General features: G+C 50.6%; 1 protein-coding gene across 2 annotated transcripts in view; it reads right to left on the bottom strand.

Annotated features, from left to right (window-relative positions):
* Nucleotides 1-1,013: 1,013 nt before the first annotated feature.
* The window catches only part of Abcc3 (ATP binding cassette subfamily C member 3), a 51,505-nt gene continuing 33,925 nt past the window's right edge, over nucleotides 1,014-18,593 (bottom strand). The window contains exons 20-31 of one of the 2 annotated variants that reach the window (XM_075991075.1): nucleotides 17,695-17,806; nucleotides 17,368-17,515; nucleotides 17,082-17,289; nucleotides 16,566-16,876; nucleotides 14,814-15,013; nucleotides 14,581-14,707; nucleotides 12,942-13,043; nucleotides 9,691-9,837; nucleotides 9,407-9,565; nucleotides 8,673-8,839; nucleotides 3,937-4,131; nucleotides 1,014-1,730 (exon numbers count right to left, since the gene is read on the bottom strand). In XM_075991075.1, coding sequence (XP_075847190.1) covers nucleotides 1,622-1,730; nucleotides 3,937-4,131; nucleotides 8,673-8,839; nucleotides 9,407-9,565; nucleotides 9,691-9,837; nucleotides 12,942-13,043; nucleotides 14,581-14,707; nucleotides 14,814-15,013; nucleotides 16,566-16,876; nucleotides 17,082-17,289; nucleotides 17,368-17,515; nucleotides 17,695-17,806 — 1,985 coding nt within the window. In that variant the 3' untranslated portion in view covers nucleotides 1,014-1,621. The remainder of the gene's footprint in view (nucleotides 1,731-3,936; nucleotides 4,132-8,672; nucleotides 8,840-9,406; nucleotides 9,566-9,690; nucleotides 9,838-12,941; nucleotides 13,044-14,580; nucleotides 14,708-14,813; nucleotides 15,014-16,565; nucleotides 16,877-17,081; nucleotides 17,290-17,367; nucleotides 17,516-17,694; nucleotides 17,807-18,593) is intronic. The other variant, XM_075991074.1, reaches the window with a different exon arrangement.

Below are 18,593 nucleotides of genomic sequence, written 5' to 3'. Positions count from 1 at the left end.
GCAAACGGCCGAGGCAGGAAAGGAAACAGCCTCCCACCTTCAGATTCCTAGCTGAGAGGCATGCCAAATGACTCTCCTGTTGGTTCAGGCCAGCTAGTGCCTCACAGAGCAGACGTCATGCCAAATTGGCCTAATAAATCAGAGAGCATAGCAGAGACCTTTTCTTAGCACCGAGGAGAGGCAGAATAATTTGGGCGATTGTGCTTTCATCCTTGCGATAGAGCAAGGATGGACGTCGCCTTCCATATACTCGGAAACAACCTGCCAGAAAAAAATGGGATTAACCTTTAACAAATGGTCCTGCAGCATAGGCCAACCCAGGGCATATAGAAAAAGCAGATCAAAGGCGCTGTCTCCTCAGCCTCCTCAGCGACTGGCAAGCACTTAGGGTGAGGAAAGAAAAACAGCCACCACCTACAGCCAGTCACTTTTCACCAAGAGTAAGGGTACAGATGAGGGTGAGAAAGCCTAGGAGGTGGCAGAACATCCATTTCACATGGAGCTCTGGTACCAGGTGAGCTCCGCAGAGAATAAACCTTTGTTGACTCATGCAAAATGGCTCCAAGGGGCTGGGGAGGCAAGGACCAGGGACACTTCTGACCTTCCTGTTCGCCCAGATGACCTGCGGAGACGGAATGACCAGTGGTCTTCCTGGTAAACAGGCATCTAAAGGAGCCACTTTAACCCCTGGAGAACAGGCTTGGAAGACAGCAATGACGTGGCCCCAGTAAATTTCTCAACAGCTCTTCCGAGAAGCTAAGGCCTCAGGTCAGATTTCAGGGCCTTTATTTCTTACCTTCCATATCATCTGCCCAGCGGAGTGGGAGGCACTGTAATTTCGCTGTGAATTTTGGCTATGAAGATGATATTTGCGGCCAAAAATTCCAGGTCTGAAGGTTTCAGATCACTCAGCTCCAGAGAAGTGTAGGAGGCCCTCCACTTCTGGTTCTTCACAAAGGTTCTAGCCCCCCAGGCTTTGGAGATGCGAAGAAGGAGGCAACACATGCTGTATCTGCTGTTGACCACAGTTTTATTTCACACGTATCTTATCTGAAGTGGATTCAGACAGCACCAATACGGGAACTCCATTCCTGGGGCAGACAGCCTGACCTAGCAGTCCCTGGCCCAGGAGGAGGAAGGATTGTTTAAAAAAAACAATGGAAAATATGAAAATGTAGAGGCAGGAGTGAGGTCTCAAAACAAATCGAAACTGCAGTATGGGCCGGGCGGTGGTGGCACATGCCTTTAATCCCAGCACTCGGGAGGCAGAGGCAGGTTGATCTCTATGAGTTCAAGGCCAGCCTGGTCTACAAGAGTTAGTTCCAGGACAGGTGCCAAAGCTACAGAGAAACCCTGTCTTGAAAAACAAACAAAATCCAAAACTGCAGTATGGGACTAATGGTAAGCTAGGCCGGGAGACCTAGGCGCTGGTCTCAACCAGACTTTTAACTAGATTCCCACTCACTTCCTCATTCCTGTGATAAGTATGGCTAGTCTGGAGGCAACTTGCAGAATAATAATAATAAAATAATAATAAATGTCACAAATGTCCCCACTTATTGCCATCAAGTCCATTCTGCAGTTGACAATTCAGACAAGGAAGAAACCCTTGGAATGTATTCTAGGCGAGTCCAGCATCTTTGGCCATCCCATAGAAGATGCCTCCAGCTGCAATGAGGTTGGTTGGAGAATCAAATTCAGCTACTACTCCTTTGTCCAAGACCAGGACCCTAGCCAAAAGAGAATAAGTAGTTAGGTCTTCAACAGTGTAGACCCAGCCCTGGAGGCCAGCCCTGCCCTTTGGGTACAGCTCAGGCTCCGCGGTGACATGTCAGCCCACCCACTCAGCCAGCCCACTTAGCGCAACTGATAGGCCACACGCGCACACTCGCGAGGCTGGTTATTTTCGCTATTTTGTTAGCTGTTCTAGTGCACGGCGCGGTGTCTGGAATCAAACACAAAGTCCTATTCATCTCTGCTAGTCTGGGCTTGGAAAGCCTTCCCTAATGAGCCCTTCCTCTGGCTGGGGTCGCAGGGCTGTTCAGATGGCTGTGTGCAGGGAGTCACGGGCCTGCAGTAGGCCCGGTGGACATGCGTCTGTTTTATGCCAGCTCACAAAGGCACACGGCAGGAAACCAGGCTGCAGTGAGGCCAACGCTGCAATCTGGGACTTGGGCTGCTGTTGTTGCTGCTGCTGCATGGATCCACTGCCCCACCCCAGGCAAGCCCGAGCCTGGCGTTAGAGCCTCTCCTATCAGCCACACACAGCAGGCACCTGGCAGAAGACCCATAGGCAGCTGCACCAGGGTAAGGTGGGAGGGTCAGAGGCTCCCAAGCCTGGAGAGAGACTCCTTTGTGAGAGGGGCAGGTTGCTTTCTGATCTCTACCTGCTGGGCTCCTACATCTGTGTTCTGGGAAGGAGTGCCCCTGTCCAAACCTGTCCAAACCTGGGCCTGGAGGCTGTGTTTTCCAAACTCAGCCTCCAATGGCGTCTCCTGGTCCTTAACATGAAGACCAACTGAATCTGCACGGTCTTCAAGAACAGCTTTGGGGGCTGGTTCTTTTCTCCGGCTCCACTCTCTAGCCTCAGTACTCCTGCCTTGGAGCTCTGCTGCCTCTATTTCTGAGGCCTTCACCCCCTCCCTTCCTCTCTTCTCCTCTCTCACCCTTTCCCCATCCTTTGGGTCCACCTGGCACTGCCCTTTCTTAGAAGAGAAGGCCCTGCCACCCCGTGTAGACTGACTTCTCTGCTTTCACACAGGAATCCCTGCTTACTTCCCGTGGGCTCTAATTACAGGCTCTGTAACCTGACTCTCTGATTAATTTCTGCCTGCCCTTTTAGAATGAGTGAACTCCCACCCCCCATGGTGGCCCCCAACCTCCCACCCTAGGGCTGCTGGGGCAGGGATCTGGGAAGATCCTCTCAGCCCCGCCTCTCTCCTCAGAGGCAGAGCCCAGCTCTTGCAGCCCGCCTGCATTCTTTTCCCAGTGGGGTCCTGAATGGGAGTGGGGGCTAGAAATGGGGTAAGGATGGGACACACACAGGGTAGCATCAGGCGTCCCCTCCCTAGATCCTGCTGGCTGCATGGGGACACTTCCAAGAGAAAGCCTCTGTTGATTCATCCCCCTACCCAAGGAAGCCAAGAGATGCCGAGGGCAATGCTGTCTTTCTCACTCTAGGAAGAATGATTGCTAAGGGAACCACAATACATGGGCTTTATGGGGACTGGGGAGCAAACTGACATTTCTCAGTGTTCCCTTCAGTTTAAACATAATTTCGCTGACTCCTTACAGCAGCAGTTCCGAGAGACATGGAACAGCCCAGAGAAGCTTCACGAGTGACCCACAGTCCCACAACAATCGATCTCAGCGCTCTGGCTTAGACACCATGCCTTTCTCACAAGTACCCGCTCTTCCGGGCACTGTTAGGGTCTAGTCACCAAGGACGGGACCCGGGAAGCTGTCATGTATCTCCCAAGCAGCTTTATCTCATTCCCTGTGACCTGTTGTGTGTCCCCCACAGGCAGTGGTGAGATGCGGATGAAGTGATAGTCATGTAAACACTCCACCAGCAAGCTTGGATGGGATGTGAGGAGCCATTCCCCTCCCCTTTCCCATTCACAGCAAGGAGCATGGAGGAGGTCCGTTTTTCCAATATCTAGGGAGCCTGGTGTACGGTCCCCACTTGTTGGTAATTCCACAAGGACCCTGTGCCTTTGCAGATATCACTGAACACAATTAACCCTGCTCTGTTCTGCCTCTTAAGCATAACTTGGGAGCCCTGTCCTGGACTCCCATGCCATAGCCAATTCCAAGAGTCTCATGCCCAGGTACTTTCATTGGCCCTGCCTCTTCCGGTCTCCCAGGTGATAGCCACAGATCCCCTCACCTTTCATGACTTTCCATCCCCTCACCCCCTGGCTTTCCATGACCCACCTGTTGTAATCCATGATTGTGTTGAGCCGGTGGGCAATGGTCAATACAGTGCAGTCTTCAAACTGGGTACGGATGGTGCCCTGGATGAGGTCATCAGTCTCCAGGTCAATGGCAGCAGTGGCCTCGTCTAAAACCAGGACGCGGCTCTTGCGGAGCAGGGCTCGGGCCAGGCACACGAGCTGCCTCTGGCCAACACTGAGAAAGAAGGCAGGAGTTGCCAGCTAGGTACCCAGGCTACCTTCCCGGCCTTGTTTCCAACATGTTTGCCTCTACTTCCTCTCAGCAGCCCAGGACTATTTCTCTTTCCTGGTTCTGCCACAGCCCTCTAAGAGCAGGGAGAAGGCTTTGTACTATCATGAGGGACCTGGAGGGCCAGACCCAGAGCCAAGCATCACTGCGAGAGCTCTGCTGTGTGTATTCTCAGGTCTCTTTCTGAGTTCCCTTCCAGACCACATTCCTCAACTAGCGCCACAGTGTCTTTACCTCGAATCGTCAGTCATTCAGACGCGATAGTAAGAACATACTGGGACTGTGCTTCCCAGATATTTGCATACAAGCCACTCACGCCATCTTGCTAAACTATGATTAGACCGTTCTGGCAGCCATCTCCTACCCACACAGGGAATAGAGAGCACGGTTCTATTTGGGAGGCAAGGAAGGGAGGGACCTGGGGACTCCCCATCTTTCTTCACTTAAATCAGGAGGGTGGATCCTTATCTTCAACCTCCAGCCTTGAAAGCCAGAAGCAGTAAACAAAGCCAGGCTGTGTTCCCAACCACAGAGGCCACAGCACACCCCCTCTCCCCCATACACACACACACACACACACACACACACACACACACCAAGGACGAATACCTCAACCCTTCCCAGAGGGGTGAGTCACAGCCAAAGTAAAGACCGGCCTCCCTCCCTGGCCTCTTCCCGCAACTAATGAAGGTTCTGGCAGCAGAACGAGCTGCCAGATAGAACTCAGGGCTGATTAATGGTGGGCCTGGCACAGGCTGCAGGTTATACTTAAAGTGACCACAAGCTCACTGAGGGAGGAGGAGGGACCGTTTCTGTCTCTGAGGCTGGTGTGAAGGGCTACAGATGCTCTTGGGGACGTGCTGGGGACTAGCAAGCAGCTAGGAGCTCTAGAGACAGAAGCTGGAGAGCCCATACTGCCGCCAGCCATACCGCATGTGGTTATGGAAGTAGAAGCCAATTAAAGGTACACAGTTATCCTTACAGGGTTTTTTTTGAGAGGTGGGGGATAGAGGGGTTGTACTGGGAATTCAGTCCAGACCTCACATCCACTAAGCAAGAACTACATCTCCATCCAGCCAAGGCTAACCTTGAACTTTCAATTTTCTTGCCTCAAGTAGCTGGGGCTACAGGTATGTGTCACTGGGCCTGCACCACCTGTTTTCTGTTTGAGGAAGCCTTGTGATGAAGGAAGAGAAGTGATGGGGACAAAATCTCACATCTCCTTAAGGCCCCTGCCCTGCCTCTGCCTGGCCAGGCAGTTTTGGGCAAGTAATTCCGTTTCTATTTCCAGCCCACAGGGCAGCAGAAGAGTTGAAATGAGATGGTGGAGGCCGGAGGACTTTGAATACCGCAAAACATTAAGCGCTGGGCAGATGTGACCTTTTGTTTGTTTGTTTCAAGTTTTGAAACATGAGTATGTCCTGAATATAAGGAGGAAAACGAAGGGTTAGGAATGTAGGGCGCGGTGAAGTGTTTCTGAGCATGTGCAAGGTCTTGGTTCGACCCCAGCACCCAAAGGAAAGAGTAAGGAAAAAAAGAGAGGGCAGAAAGGGCAGAGAACTCATTGACACTCCACAGGAGTGCACGCGGGCTAAGTGCTTCTCAGCGGAACTGGCCCAGGATTGCTCCCTTCAAAGTGAAACCACTGATTGGGCACATCTGGCTCTTTCATACTTGAATTGTAGCTATTCTGGACAGAGCTGTGTTGCAAATGGAAAATACAGCCAGGTGTGGCATATCACCTCGGGAGGCAGAGGGAGAGGCTGCAGAGGCAGAGGCGGAAGTAGAGGGAGAGAGATCTCTGTGAGTTCTAGTCCAGCCTGGTGAACTTAGCAAGTTGTAGGACAGCTGGGGCTACGATGTATAGAGTCCCTGTCTCAAAAAACAAATAACCTCCAGGTAGTGGTGGTGCACACCTTTAATCCCAGCACTTGGGAGGCAGAGGTAGGCAGATCTCTGAGTTCAAGGTCAGCCTGGTCTACGCAGTGAGTTCCAGGCTGTCCAGGGCTACACAGAGAAACCTTATTTTGAAAAAAACAAAAAACAAAACAAAACAACAAAAAGAAAATGGAAAATACATACAGGATTTTAAACTTTTGTAAAAAAAATATCCATGATAACTTCTTTTTTTTTGACTTTTTGAGACAGGGTTTCTCTGTGTAATAGCATGTACCACCACCAGGCTTTTTTTTTTTCTTTAAAGATAAGGAACTGTGATGTAGCCCCCAGACTGTCCTTAAAATTAAGGTAATCCTTCCGTTTCAGCCTCCCAAGGTCTGAGATGATAGACGTACACCACCTACTAGCTTTTATATTGATGACACATTGAATATTATTTTAGATACATTGGGCTAGATAAAATATGCTTTTAGAATTTATTCCAGGGCCTATTCAGTTAGATGGTTCAGTGGATAAAGACACTTGCCATTCAGCCTGATGGCATGAATTTGATTCCTGTAACCCAATTTTAGAAAGAGAGGACTGGCCGGGCAGTGGTGGCACATGCCTTTAATTCCAGCACTCGGTAGCAAAGGCAGGCAGATCTCTGTGAGTTCGAGGCCGCCTAGTCTACAAAGCTACAGCTAAACTCTGTCTCGAAAAAAAAAATAAAAAAAAAGAAAAGAAAGAACTAACTCTTGTAAATTGTTCTACACATGAGTGCCACTAAACAAATACTTACATTTTTAGAAATATTTATTCTACCAGGTATGGTGGCATACCCCTATAATTCTAGTCCTCATGAAATTAAAGCAGGATTACCTTGATTCTAGGCTAATCTGAACCACACTGTAAGCTTGTCTCAAAAAATGAGGTAAGAAAATAAACTTTTTAAAAGATGTGTTTTTATTTATGTGTATGCTTGTGTGTCTGTGTGACTATATGCTGTGTATGTGTTGTGTGCGTGTGTGTTGTGTGCGTGTGTATGTGTGTGTGCCTGTGGAGGTCAGATGAGGGCACTGGGTCCCTTGGAGCTGAATGCTGAGAACCAAACTCTGACCCTCTGGAAGAGCAGCAACTGTTTTAACCTCTGAGTCATCTCTCCAACCCTGCAGCAAGTGTTCTTAACCACCGAGTCATCTCTCTAGCCCCAAATTAATTAATTAATCCACCTGTTTATCCTTGTTTGTTTGCCTCTCTTGTTATCATCAGTATTATTTTTATTATGTGTGCATGCCTCTTTGTGTGTATATGTAGTTATGTGTATATAAGGTCGTGTGTGTGTGTGTGTGTGCGTGTGTGTGTGTGTGTGTGGAGGTCAGAGGATAACTTTGTAGAGTCGATTCTCTCCTACTTTTACCTTGGTTCCAAGGATTGAACTCAGGTCACCAGGTTTGTGCGGTAAGCATCCTACTCTACCTTGCTACCTCACTGGTCCATGCCTTTCTCGAGAAGGGGTATCACTATGCTGCCTATTAATGTGACTACTAGAAAAAAATATAATTATATGTATGTGTGTGTAGCTTGAATTATAAGTGTTTATTTTATATGTGTGTGTGTGTGTGTATTTTGCCTGCATGTATGTCTGTGTACTATATGTGTGCAGTGCCTACCAAAGCCAAAAATGAGGTTAGATTTCCTGGAACTGGAGTTACAGCAAGTTGTGAGCTGCCATGTGGGTACTAGAAATCGAACCTGGGTCCTCTGGAAGAGCAGCCACTGTTCTTCACTACTGAGCCATTTCTCCAGCCTCATATTACATTATTATCAGGGAATGCAATGCAAGCAGGCATAGACTATTATTATCCCTATTTATATAGTGAATGTAAAAGAGACACAGAATGGTTAAGCAACTTGCCCTAAATCACACAGCTAGGACTAGGAATATGGCTTAGCAGTAAAGAGCTTGCCTAGCATCGGTGAATCTAGCACCAGAAACAAACCCTCAACAGAATACAAAAGAAAATCTAGGTATCTTGAGGTTTTTGACTCAGTAGGAACAGATTGCTGATCTCTGGACCACACAGCCCAGAGGCTCGGGATGTGGAACCCAACGGTCTGGAGGAGGCACAGGGAATACAGAGAGAGCCTACTTTGTATATTCCTCATCTGACTGCCTCTATCCTGGCAGACATATTTCCAGAGAGCATGGGCTTCCTCTCACTTGTGCCACAGGTACATACATGACCCTAGAGCCCAGAAGATTCCAACAAGGGTGGGACTGTTCCATCTGAATGTCACTGGAGTTGAATTAGATGAGAACCAGAGCTGGTTCAAATCCCAGGTATGCCTTCTCTTAGCTGTGCAACTTTGGCTAATCCCCTGCCCTCTCTGAGTTTGTTTCCTAAACTGCCAAGGGAATCTTGTATGAGCAGTCTGAGGAAGCGCCGTGTGCCTTCGAGGATATACTCCATAGGAAATAACATCCCTGTGCAGCCCTGGCTGAGGCGCATGCCTGCGTGGGTTAGGGGCTCATCAGGATTCTGCCCAGCACCCACAGGGCCCCCAGTTGGGGGCAGCATTCCTGACGTGTCCAGCCCCATTCCTACCTGAGATTATCCCCACCCTCTGAGCACTGGAAGTCCAAGCCTGCAGGCTGGCTGCTCACAAAGGCATGGAGGTGGGACAGCTCCAGGGCCCTCCAGATGTCCTCCTCTGAGTAACGGCCAAAGGGATCCAGGTTCATGCGCAGGGTCCCCGAGAACAGGATGGGGTCCTGGTGACATAAAATCAGGGAGAAATAGTTTTTACCCTAGAGGGAATCTCAGGAGCAGGGAAAGGAAAGTGACCAGGCAGCAGCTTTCTGCTCTGTCCCCGGTCTTCCAGATGGGGACATTACCAGGGAGATAACAAAACTGTCTGTGGGGGAGTGATAAACCTCAGCCTGGCCAGTCGCTAAGTCCCCTGCCTGAGGCAGGAAGCGGGGCCACTAATCTGCTTCTGAGGTGTCTACTTGGCAGAAAGACACCCTAAGGATCCAGCAAAGGCTGTGCCACTGCAAACGGTGCATCCAGGAGAGAAAAACAGGAAACCTCGGCCCTGCTGTGCTGGGAGGAGCCTGGGGTCCTTCCCATGTGCTAGTTCAGGAGCCCAAGGGCAGTTCTGACTGGCCGAAGTGTCTGCCCTTCCAGATCTGTGCCTGGGTGGCTCTTCTATTGACTCTCTCTGCTCCCCTCTGTGGAGGCCTCTCTCCAAGCAGGCCCCAGGGCTCAGTTCTTAAGTTCTTGAAGTTTCAGGGTTTGGGAAAGGGATGCAGCGAGGAGCAGGATCAGCAGGTTCTTACCTGGGGGATGATGGTGAGCTGAGAACGCAGGTCATGGAGGCCAATGTGTGCCACGTTGAGTCCGTCAATGCAGATCTCACCCTCTGCGGCCTCCAGGATTCGGAACAGGCAGAGAGTCATGGAAGACTTGCCAGCCCCAGTGCGGCCCACAATGCCTACCTGTGGGGCATGGGAAAGGTTGTCGGGGGCATCTCTAGGTTTCTGTCAGCACCCCAATGGATAGCCAGTTCTAGCATCCATGTTCTCCCCACAAGGGATGTGGCAAGGTCCCCAGGCACCAGTACCTTCTCACCACCCTGCACACGCAGGGTCAGGTTCTTCAGCACCAACTCAAGACCCGGACGGTACCGCACTGAATAGTTCCGGAACTCCACTGCCCCACGTGTGGGCCAGCCTTCTGGAGCACGGTTGCCCTCTATCACCCAGGGGGCCTAGCAGGAGACAGTTGGGTTCTTACGGTCTCATCAGGGTAAGACACCTGTTCAACCCCTCTCCTGCTGCTCAGCCCCACCTTTCTCCAGACACCTCAATCCTCACCCACCATGGTCCCTGACGGGGAAGCCTGACACCCTGTGGTTCAATGAATTCCTTTATCCGTTGATGGAACCCAGGGGCTCACACTTGCCAGGCAAACAGACTACCACTGGGCCACGCCCCCAGCCTTTTCTCTTTGATTTCATGCCCCCAAATGCTAACTCCAGAACCTCTCTGTCCTGCCCCTACCAATCTGTTACAGATCTCTGAGGTTTGCTCCCTGCCTGCTTTAGCACCTCCTTTCATCACCTTTATTCATTCTTTTCCACTGTGTATCACCAATGAGACAAAGCTCTCCTTCTAGGAGGCTTGCATTCCAGCATACACAAGGGTGCATGGTTTATACGTCAGCAAGTCTCTATAGCGAAATAAGTGGCTGGGGCTTGGGACCAGAAGAGTCTGGGGGTGCTCTTCTATGCGTTATTCAAGAAGGCTTCCCAGAAGGGGTGACAGCAGTAACCTGAAGGAGGTGACGGAGGGGACAAGGCAAGTGGCTGTCTAGAGGAAAGGCACGACAGACAAGGGGATGCTGTTTGCATTCTGTAGTACAGGGGCTGGTACTCTGAATTCCTTCCAAGTGCTGGGCTTACAGGCACCAGCCACCAGGCCAGGTTTATTTGATATCAGCAATAGAACCCAGGGCTCTGGGAATGTTTGTTCCGCATTTTACTGAAAGAGTTATCACAGTAGACCAGGCTGGGCTCAAGCTTCAAAGTCACAGAGGTCCTCCTGCCTCTGCCTTCCTAGTTCTGGGATTAAAAAGACTGCACCACCATGCCCAGTTCCCAGTGGAGTTTCAAAGGGTCTCATTGGGCACTTCAAGGAGAATGGACTTGCCAGGTAAATCATGAGTGAGCTGTTTTCGTGGAAAGCAGGCTAAAGCAGGCAAGGGCCAGGGTAAGGAAGAAGTAAAGCCTGTATAGATCACAGCTTAAAACGTACTTCATGGCTGGATAGTGGTGGCGCACGCCTTTAATTCCAGCTCTTGGGAGGTAGAGGCAGGTGGATCTCTGTGAGTTTGAGGCTAACCTGGTCTACAGAGTTAGTTCCAGGACAGCCAGAACTGGTATACAGAGAAATCCTGTCCCGAAAGAAAAAAAAAACCAGACTTCACGACAAAGGAGAGCTGAGAACTGAGGCAATGCGTTGCAGGGGAAAGTGGGGTTGGGGTTGTTTGTGTCTAGAATGGAAGGTGAACATAGATGAGAATCATCCAACAGAGGGAGCAAGACAGATGGTCTAGTGGAGGAAGGCATAGTCTCTAACAGCCACATGATCTGATAGAAGCCGAGGGGCTGGACTTTGAAACGAGAAGGGAAAACATCAGCTCAAAGAAAAAGGAAGGAGGAGAAGAATGCTCAGGCAGCACTGAAGAGCTGAAGGTGAAGAGAGTTCACATCATCTTTAACCTATTTTCTCCCGGAAGGAAGGGTCAGGCAAGGTGGAGGGCTGAGCACAGAGAACAGAGGCAGCACAAATTCTAATTGTTCTTAATAAAAAGCATGGAGTCAGATATTAGGGGGTGAAAGCTGAGAGATCAGAGAAGCAGAGCGACCAAGCATTAGAGAGACCTCTACCGATGTTTAGAGCAAAGAGGTGGTCCTATCCTCAAACTGCCTCCTCAGTCTGCATCCTCTGACTGCATCCTCAGACTGCATCTCCAGACTGCATCTCCAGACTGCATCCTCAGACTGCATCCTCTGACTGCATCCTCAGACTGCATCCTCAGACTGCATCCTCAGTCTGCATCCTCTGACTGCATCCTCAGACTGCATCTCCAGACTGCATCTGAGTTCCTGTCTCCTCCTGCCTTATAGTCCCCTCTCTGCCCAGCCCTCTCCCTTCCTGTCTTCACCTCCCTAGTGCTGGGATTAAAAGCACAAGTCACCACAGCCTGGCCTCTAGTGACTTAGCTCTGTTCTCTGATCTTCAGGCAAGCTTTATTTGTTAAAACCAAAACAAAATATCACAACACGCAGATGTGGTTTGAGGACAGAGAATGCTCTGAAGAGACCATTTTGAAAGTGGGAGCACATAGTTCTCAGCGAAGCGAAGCAGGGATACCAGATGTGGAGGGTGGTTATGACATTAGTGATGTCGTTCTCCAGCTCACATTAGCTGCTCTGCGCAGGTATGACGTGGACAAGGGGGCTCAGATAGGGTGGGGGTTTGTAGGCAGGGACTGGGACAGGTTGAGAGCCTCTCTTTAGGGAACATAGAGTCCAGGCTGAACAGGGAAAGTGAGAAAGACAGGAGTTGATGGCTGGGGAAACAAAGGCAGGTCACAGTGCTGGATTCTCATAGAGGGCAGAGGACTGGAGCCCTGCAACACAGGGCTGGAGGTCAAAAAGTGGGCTGCTTGACACTAAGAGCTCAGAGGTGGTGCAGCTTCTGGGCATGATGAGGTCTGAAACACATCCTCTTTGGAGAACAATCTGTACCCACCCAGGAGAGAACAATTCTGGTGGTAGTGGTGTATGCCTTTAATCCCAGCGTTTGGGGCGGGGGCGGGGGAAAGGCAGATGGATCTCTGAGTTCAAGGCCAGCGTAGTCTATAGTGTGGGTTCCAGGACAGCCAGGGCTACACAGAGAAACCCTGTCTCGAAACTTCCTCCTACCAAAGAAGGAGAGGCATACTGTTCCACCTCTGTTTCTTTGACTGCGATGCTCATCTTTCCCCTGCCGCACCCCTACTTCATCTCATCTGTCAAAACTTGCCCATTCTCTGAAGCTCACTTACCCCAGGATCACCACAGCTGTGTGTAGCCCCAGAGCCTTGCCATCTACATGCCTTGTGCCTCCCCCGGCTCAGAATCTTTTGCTGAACTCTGAGCATTCTACCTGTAGCATCAGTCATGGCCCTGATACTCTGAGAGTGGATGGATGGATGGGTGGAAGCCACTTAAACAGCTGTCCTTGAAGCACAGCGCTGACAGGCCACCAAGCAGCCTTCCTCAAGTCATCGGGTACCTTCTGCTGCAGGGCTCATCTTGGAACTCACCTCGGTCTCAGTCTTGGAGTATTCCTTCACTCTCTCCACGGCTATGATATTAGATTCCAAGTCTGACATCATTCGTATCATCCAGTTCAAAGCCAAGGTTACCTGTGTAAAGGAACTGTGTTACGGGAGAGGCCCAGCAGGAGCTTTCTCTACTGATCCATCCTTTCTAAGACCTACAGGTGAGTACTGACGAGGCCTCTAATCACAGCCGTGCCTCAGGCGGTGGCAGTGCCGACTCAGTGGAGGACAGTCTCACTCAGTGCGCCTCAAACTTTGGTACGTATTAGACTTCTCAGAGCACCCTGTCAAAACGCAGCGCGTGAGTCCATAGGCCCAAGGCTCTCCACTCCTACCATGCTCCCAGAATATGTCAGTGGAGCCAGTCCAGGGTCTGTCCTGTGTTACCAAGAGCCTTGACAGCAATGCAGAATCCAAGCTCCGGCTGAGAACGGAAGCTCGTGAATGAGAACGAACATTTTAACAAGGTCTCCAAATGAGTCACATGCATATTAAGGTGCGAGCAGACAGGCCCTGTCAGCATCACTTTCTGTTTACCAGTGTGTTCAGATCTGAGCCACCTGAGGCCCCGACAATGTGGTCAGCTTTACAAAAAATCCCATTTGCAGCTTGTATAACTCTTTGACCATGCAAGCTGGTGTCAGGGTGACCTCCAATCCCAGGCTCCAGTTACCTCATCTGTTTACTCCTCCACATCCACAGGGCATTGCTTCTGGGCACCCTTGAATATACCTAAATCCACAGATGCTCAGGTCCTTCACATAAAAAGGCTTATTGTTTACATGAAACCTACCCACACCCTCCTGAATGCTGTGAATGGCGTCTAGATTACTTCAGGTACCTAACACAAAACCTACACGCCACTTCAGTTACACGCATTCAGAGGCTCCGTGAAGTCGTCTTGTTTGTTTATTTTCTGCTTTTTTTTGGTAGAAGTTTCTAGAATATTTTGTCAGATTATTTTGGGGGGGGGTTAAATCTGTTTTGTTTTGAGAAAAGGTCTCACTATATAGTTCAGGTTGGCACTGAATTCACAGCCATCCTCCTGCCCCAGGTGCTAGGATTCCAGGCATGCACCATCATTCCCAGCCTTTTCAAGCATTTTCTATCTGCAGTTGGTTGGTTCTTCAGTGAAGATGAAGAATACAGAGGGCAGCTATAGCTTCCCTGCAGGCATGTACCATATCATGTGGTCTGGCCCGACAATGTCCCACGTTCAGACCTCAGTCAGGTTGACCTACATCTTGTCCAGACATGACAGTTCTGTTTGGTCCAAGCTCCAAGATCATTTCTCTAGCACCTCAGAGTACAGAAATTCCTCCAAGCTCTTGGCTATTTCCCTCCCCCCTTCCTTCCTGTGCTTGGGTTTGAACCTAGGACTTTGCACATACTAGGTAAGTGCATTGCCAATGAATGACATCCCCATGCTTCTTGTCACACTTTCTTCTTCCTGCCAGGGAGACCTCCCCAGACTACAGCACACTCCCTGGTGGGCAGTGTCTTCCCGTGCCTGACTGATCTGCTTGTGAAGTGGAGGAGTGCACTCAGCAGATGGCTTGGGAGTCCTGTGTGTTCTCTGCCCCAGCGGTGGCCCTGCCTAGTGTCCCAGGTCCCACCTTACCTGTAGGGCATAGGACACAGAAAGACCCACGATCCCTGGATTCAAGCTGTTTCTCCCGATCACCGCAAACAGGGCGGCAAAGAGCACCACGCAGTTCCCGACGAACTCCACGTGGACACCCAGCCATCTGTAAGGACCAATAGGGAGGAATGAACAAAGGCAGGGGGTACTGGAGGCCCCCCAGAACCACAGATAGCCTGCGGGCACCTGTAGGGGAAAGGGAGGCTCCTGACCGGTTGGAGGCGATGTAGGGGTAGGAGCTTTTCTGGTTGGTGTCCACCTTTCTATCACTGAGGACTTTGAAGTCTTCAATTCGGCCATAGGCCCGGATGACACTGGTGCCCGTTACAGTCTCCGAAAAGTGGGAGAAGATAGGTGAACGGCTGATGGATTCCAGTCGCTTCAGCTGCCGGGATGTGGCCACATAGAAGCGCTGACCCGGAAGAGAAAGAGAACTCCAGTCAGGGATGTCGAACCACAACTCAGTCCTGCACGTCTTCCAAACAATTCCCTGCACTTCCTCCTCCTGCTCTTCCCACGAGACCTCGATGGCCTTTCCTGCATTTCCTTGTAGAACAGATTCCAGACTTATACTCTTTCCCTCTGACCAGCTTCGCTCAGCCAGTCAGCCCGCCTCATCCAGGAAGCTCTCCCTGATTCCCTGTGACCTCCTATCTCATCATCTTTTACGGACTATGACACTATCTTGCTTAGTTTCCCAAGTGGTGAGATTCCTCGCTCCGCTTAGACATGTGCTCACAGACAAATGACTGCAAAAATAATTTCGTATCTTTTTTTTTCCTGAAAAAGTTTCTCTTACCCTCTCTTCCTAGTCACTTAAGGGTAATAACCCCACAAAAGCATGGTTCTGCCTTCATTTTCTTTTTTTTTAAAGATTTTTATTTATTTATTATGTACACAACATGCCTCCATGTATACCTGCAGGCCAGAAGAGGGCGCCAAATCTCATTACAGATGGTTGTGAGCCACCATGTGGTTGCTGGGAATTGAACTTAGGTCCTCTGGAAGAACAGTCAATGCTCTTAACCACTGAGCTATCTCTCCAGCCCTCTGCCTTCATTTTCTAGCCTGTATTCTGTGGGTCAAAGATAGCCAGGCCTGCCCAGGAGTGGCTCACAGGAGACTCCTTACTTAGGGGGCTGTGGGAACTGATCACCTCCCTGAAGAGAAAGATCCCAGTGATCATGAGCCCCTACAATGAGCTGCCTCTGAATGCAGAGCAACACGGGTAACACATACATGTCTAAGTATGCATCCGTAGGACGGCGTCTCTAGAACTGTTTACAGCGGTTTACTCAGATAATGCTAATAGGTGTGGGGGACTGAGGAGATGGCTCGTGCAGCAGAGGGCAGGCCACACCAGCATGAAGACTTGAGTTAAGGTTCCCCAGCACCCACATGGAAATCCAGGCATGGTGGTGCACACCTGTAACCCCCAGCACAGGGCAGGCAGAGGCAGGCAGATCCTTGATGCTCATTGGGCAGTCAGCCTAGCTGGATAGGTGAGCTCTGCATCCAATGAGAGACTCTGTCCCAGAAAATAAGGTGGAGAGTGTTTGAGGGAGACACTCAGCATTGACCTCTGGCCTCCATAAATGCACACACATTTGTGCGCATGCACAAATGTGTATGAGTACACCCACACACACATAAATAAATAAATAAAATACAGCCAATTGGAAGGGGCCCCATGGCTGTCAGTTTATAAACAACACATTTCATCCTCACATCATCCCTACGAATTAGATTCGAAGAGTCTACTTTACAGGATAGATAAGGAAGTTTCAAGGAAGTGAAGCCACTGACCCAAGTCCCCGATCCAATCCAACCACAACCTAGCCTACAAAAGTGCCTGGTCCAATCAGAGCCCCCTCCTGCCATCCCCACCGTGAGCTCATACACTCCGTGACCACTCTAGAGCTCCACCTGCCCCATGTGGTGTCCCCACCCATCCTCGCTGTCACCTGCACGAAGCCGTAGAGCACAGCCAGAGGCAGAACAACCACAAGGAAGAGCGGCGTACTGGCCACGATGACCACAAGGGTGGAGATGGATATGAAGAAGGAATTGAACAGCATGAGGATGGTGGGGGCCAGAACCTCATCGATGACATATATGTCCTTAGAGAAACGGTTGAGGATGCGGCCCGAGGGCGTCGTGTCAAAGAAGGACTGCGGCGAACGAATCTTGTTGTGCAACAGAGCTGCATGCAGCAGGCGGGCAGCCTGGACACTGCCGACCACCATGGTGAAGGCTGACAGCATCACCAGGAGCCCTTGTTGGGAGAGGTAGGAGATGAGTCACTTACTGTCGCTTACTGCAAGGGAGGAGGCCAGGACAGAGGGGCAGAATGAGACTTGGGATGCCCTAGGTGGAATTAGGGAGGCTCTGAGACAGGGGTATATGGTTCTGTGGTTTGGGGAGTCAGCAAAGGAGAGAAGGGATGAGGGAGCCCCTTCTGGGAACCCCAGTATGTTTACCTTGTAGTATTCCTAGGGCAGCGTAGACACCTAGCCTTTGGGAGGTGTTGTTCTGCCGGCCGTCTACCACCGCATCATTGCTCCAGGCACTGAGCCACACATTGGCTCCAATGGCCGCTGCACTTTGGCCCGCATACAGGAGACAGATAGCTAGGGTGGTGTAGAGCCCCACAGACTTGGCATAATCCCAGAACACGTTCATCTTCACCTGTAAAGAGTGCCCACACAATCTCTACGTGCCCTAGGGATCCGATCACCATCTCCAGCCCATGTCCACTGGACTCACGTTGCCTGTCTCGGCCGTCTCCTCTGTGATTAGTGCGCCAGTCTCCTTGGCCTTCATCACCTGCATCTCCTTCTCTGATGGATTTGTGTGTCTCTTGGGCACAGGCCGGTTCTGGCTCTCCCCTTCTGAAGACATGGAGCTCATCTGTCTGTGGAAGCAGCTGGTCAGACCCAGGTGAGGGACCACGGACATACTCCCAGGTAGGGGACCACAGACACGCTCCCAGGATTTGAGTGTCAGAGAGAATGTCCATTTGTATCCTACCTGCTGGGGTTTGGTGTCCCTGATGTAGCCTTCAGGGGGCCTTGAGAACTCTTGGGAACTTACCTCATGAACTGCTTGCGGACCTCGTACATGGATGGTTCATTGTCCGTCAGGTCTGTGTGGGTGCTGAGCGTGTCTTCAACCAACAGCACCTCCTCATCTGCATCTTGCAAGGCTGCAGCAGGGAAGGAAAAGTCACAGAGGCTGATTGTTCCTTCTGCAGCCCTCGAGACCCCATCCTCTGTGCCAGTGGGAGGCTGGATGGACACGCAAGGGGGTGAGGAGAAAGTTTAAAAGACAGCTAGGAGGAAGCCGGGCAGTGGTGGCGCACGTCTTTAATCTCCACACTTGGTGGCAGTGACCTGTGGATCTCTGTGAGTTAGAGACCAGCTTGGTCTACAGAGTGAGTTCTAGGATAGCCTGGGCTATGCAGAGAAACACTGTCTCTGGGGGCAGAAACCAGTCAGAAGGAAATGGGCTAGGCAACACACACACACACAAAAATCTTCCATTTGGAGACTATAGAAAAGGGGACTTAATAGGCTGAAGACCTGGGCTCTGATGTCAGTCTGGCTGGCTGACCTTAAATCTTACTTCCTTGAGAGCAGGGCCTCAGGCAGGTATCGCCAAAGGATAATAATCAAAGTTCGTGGTACCACCATCACTGTGAGAACTAAGGGAAGGATGTTTCTCAAGGGCAGAGCACTGGGGAATGCTCTTGCCGGTTTGCTGCATACACAGCATCAGGCAGGGAAGCCCAAGAGAAGGCCCCAGAACAGTGTTGAAGTAGAGGAGCCCTGACTGGGCAACAAAGTGGGGAGCTGGGCCTTTTGTGAGAGCAGACAGGACTCTGGGATTTGTGTTGGGAGGGGCTTTTTGTCAGTCTACTGTCTGAAATAGTTCCAGGTCATGTAATTATTTAAATGAGTGTAATGAGTAAATGAGTGATTTTGCCAAGTACT

This window comes from Microtus pennsylvanicus, chromosome 11 (genome assembly GCF_037038515.1).
Source record: "Microtus pennsylvanicus isolate mMicPen1 chromosome 11, mMicPen1.hap1, whole genome shotgun sequence".
NCBI lineage: Eukaryota > Metazoa > Chordata > Mammalia > Rodentia > Cricetidae > Microtus > Microtus pennsylvanicus.
The sequence above is the reverse complement of the archived record's forward strand: the minus strand, read 5'-3'. Positions and strand labels throughout refer to the sequence as shown.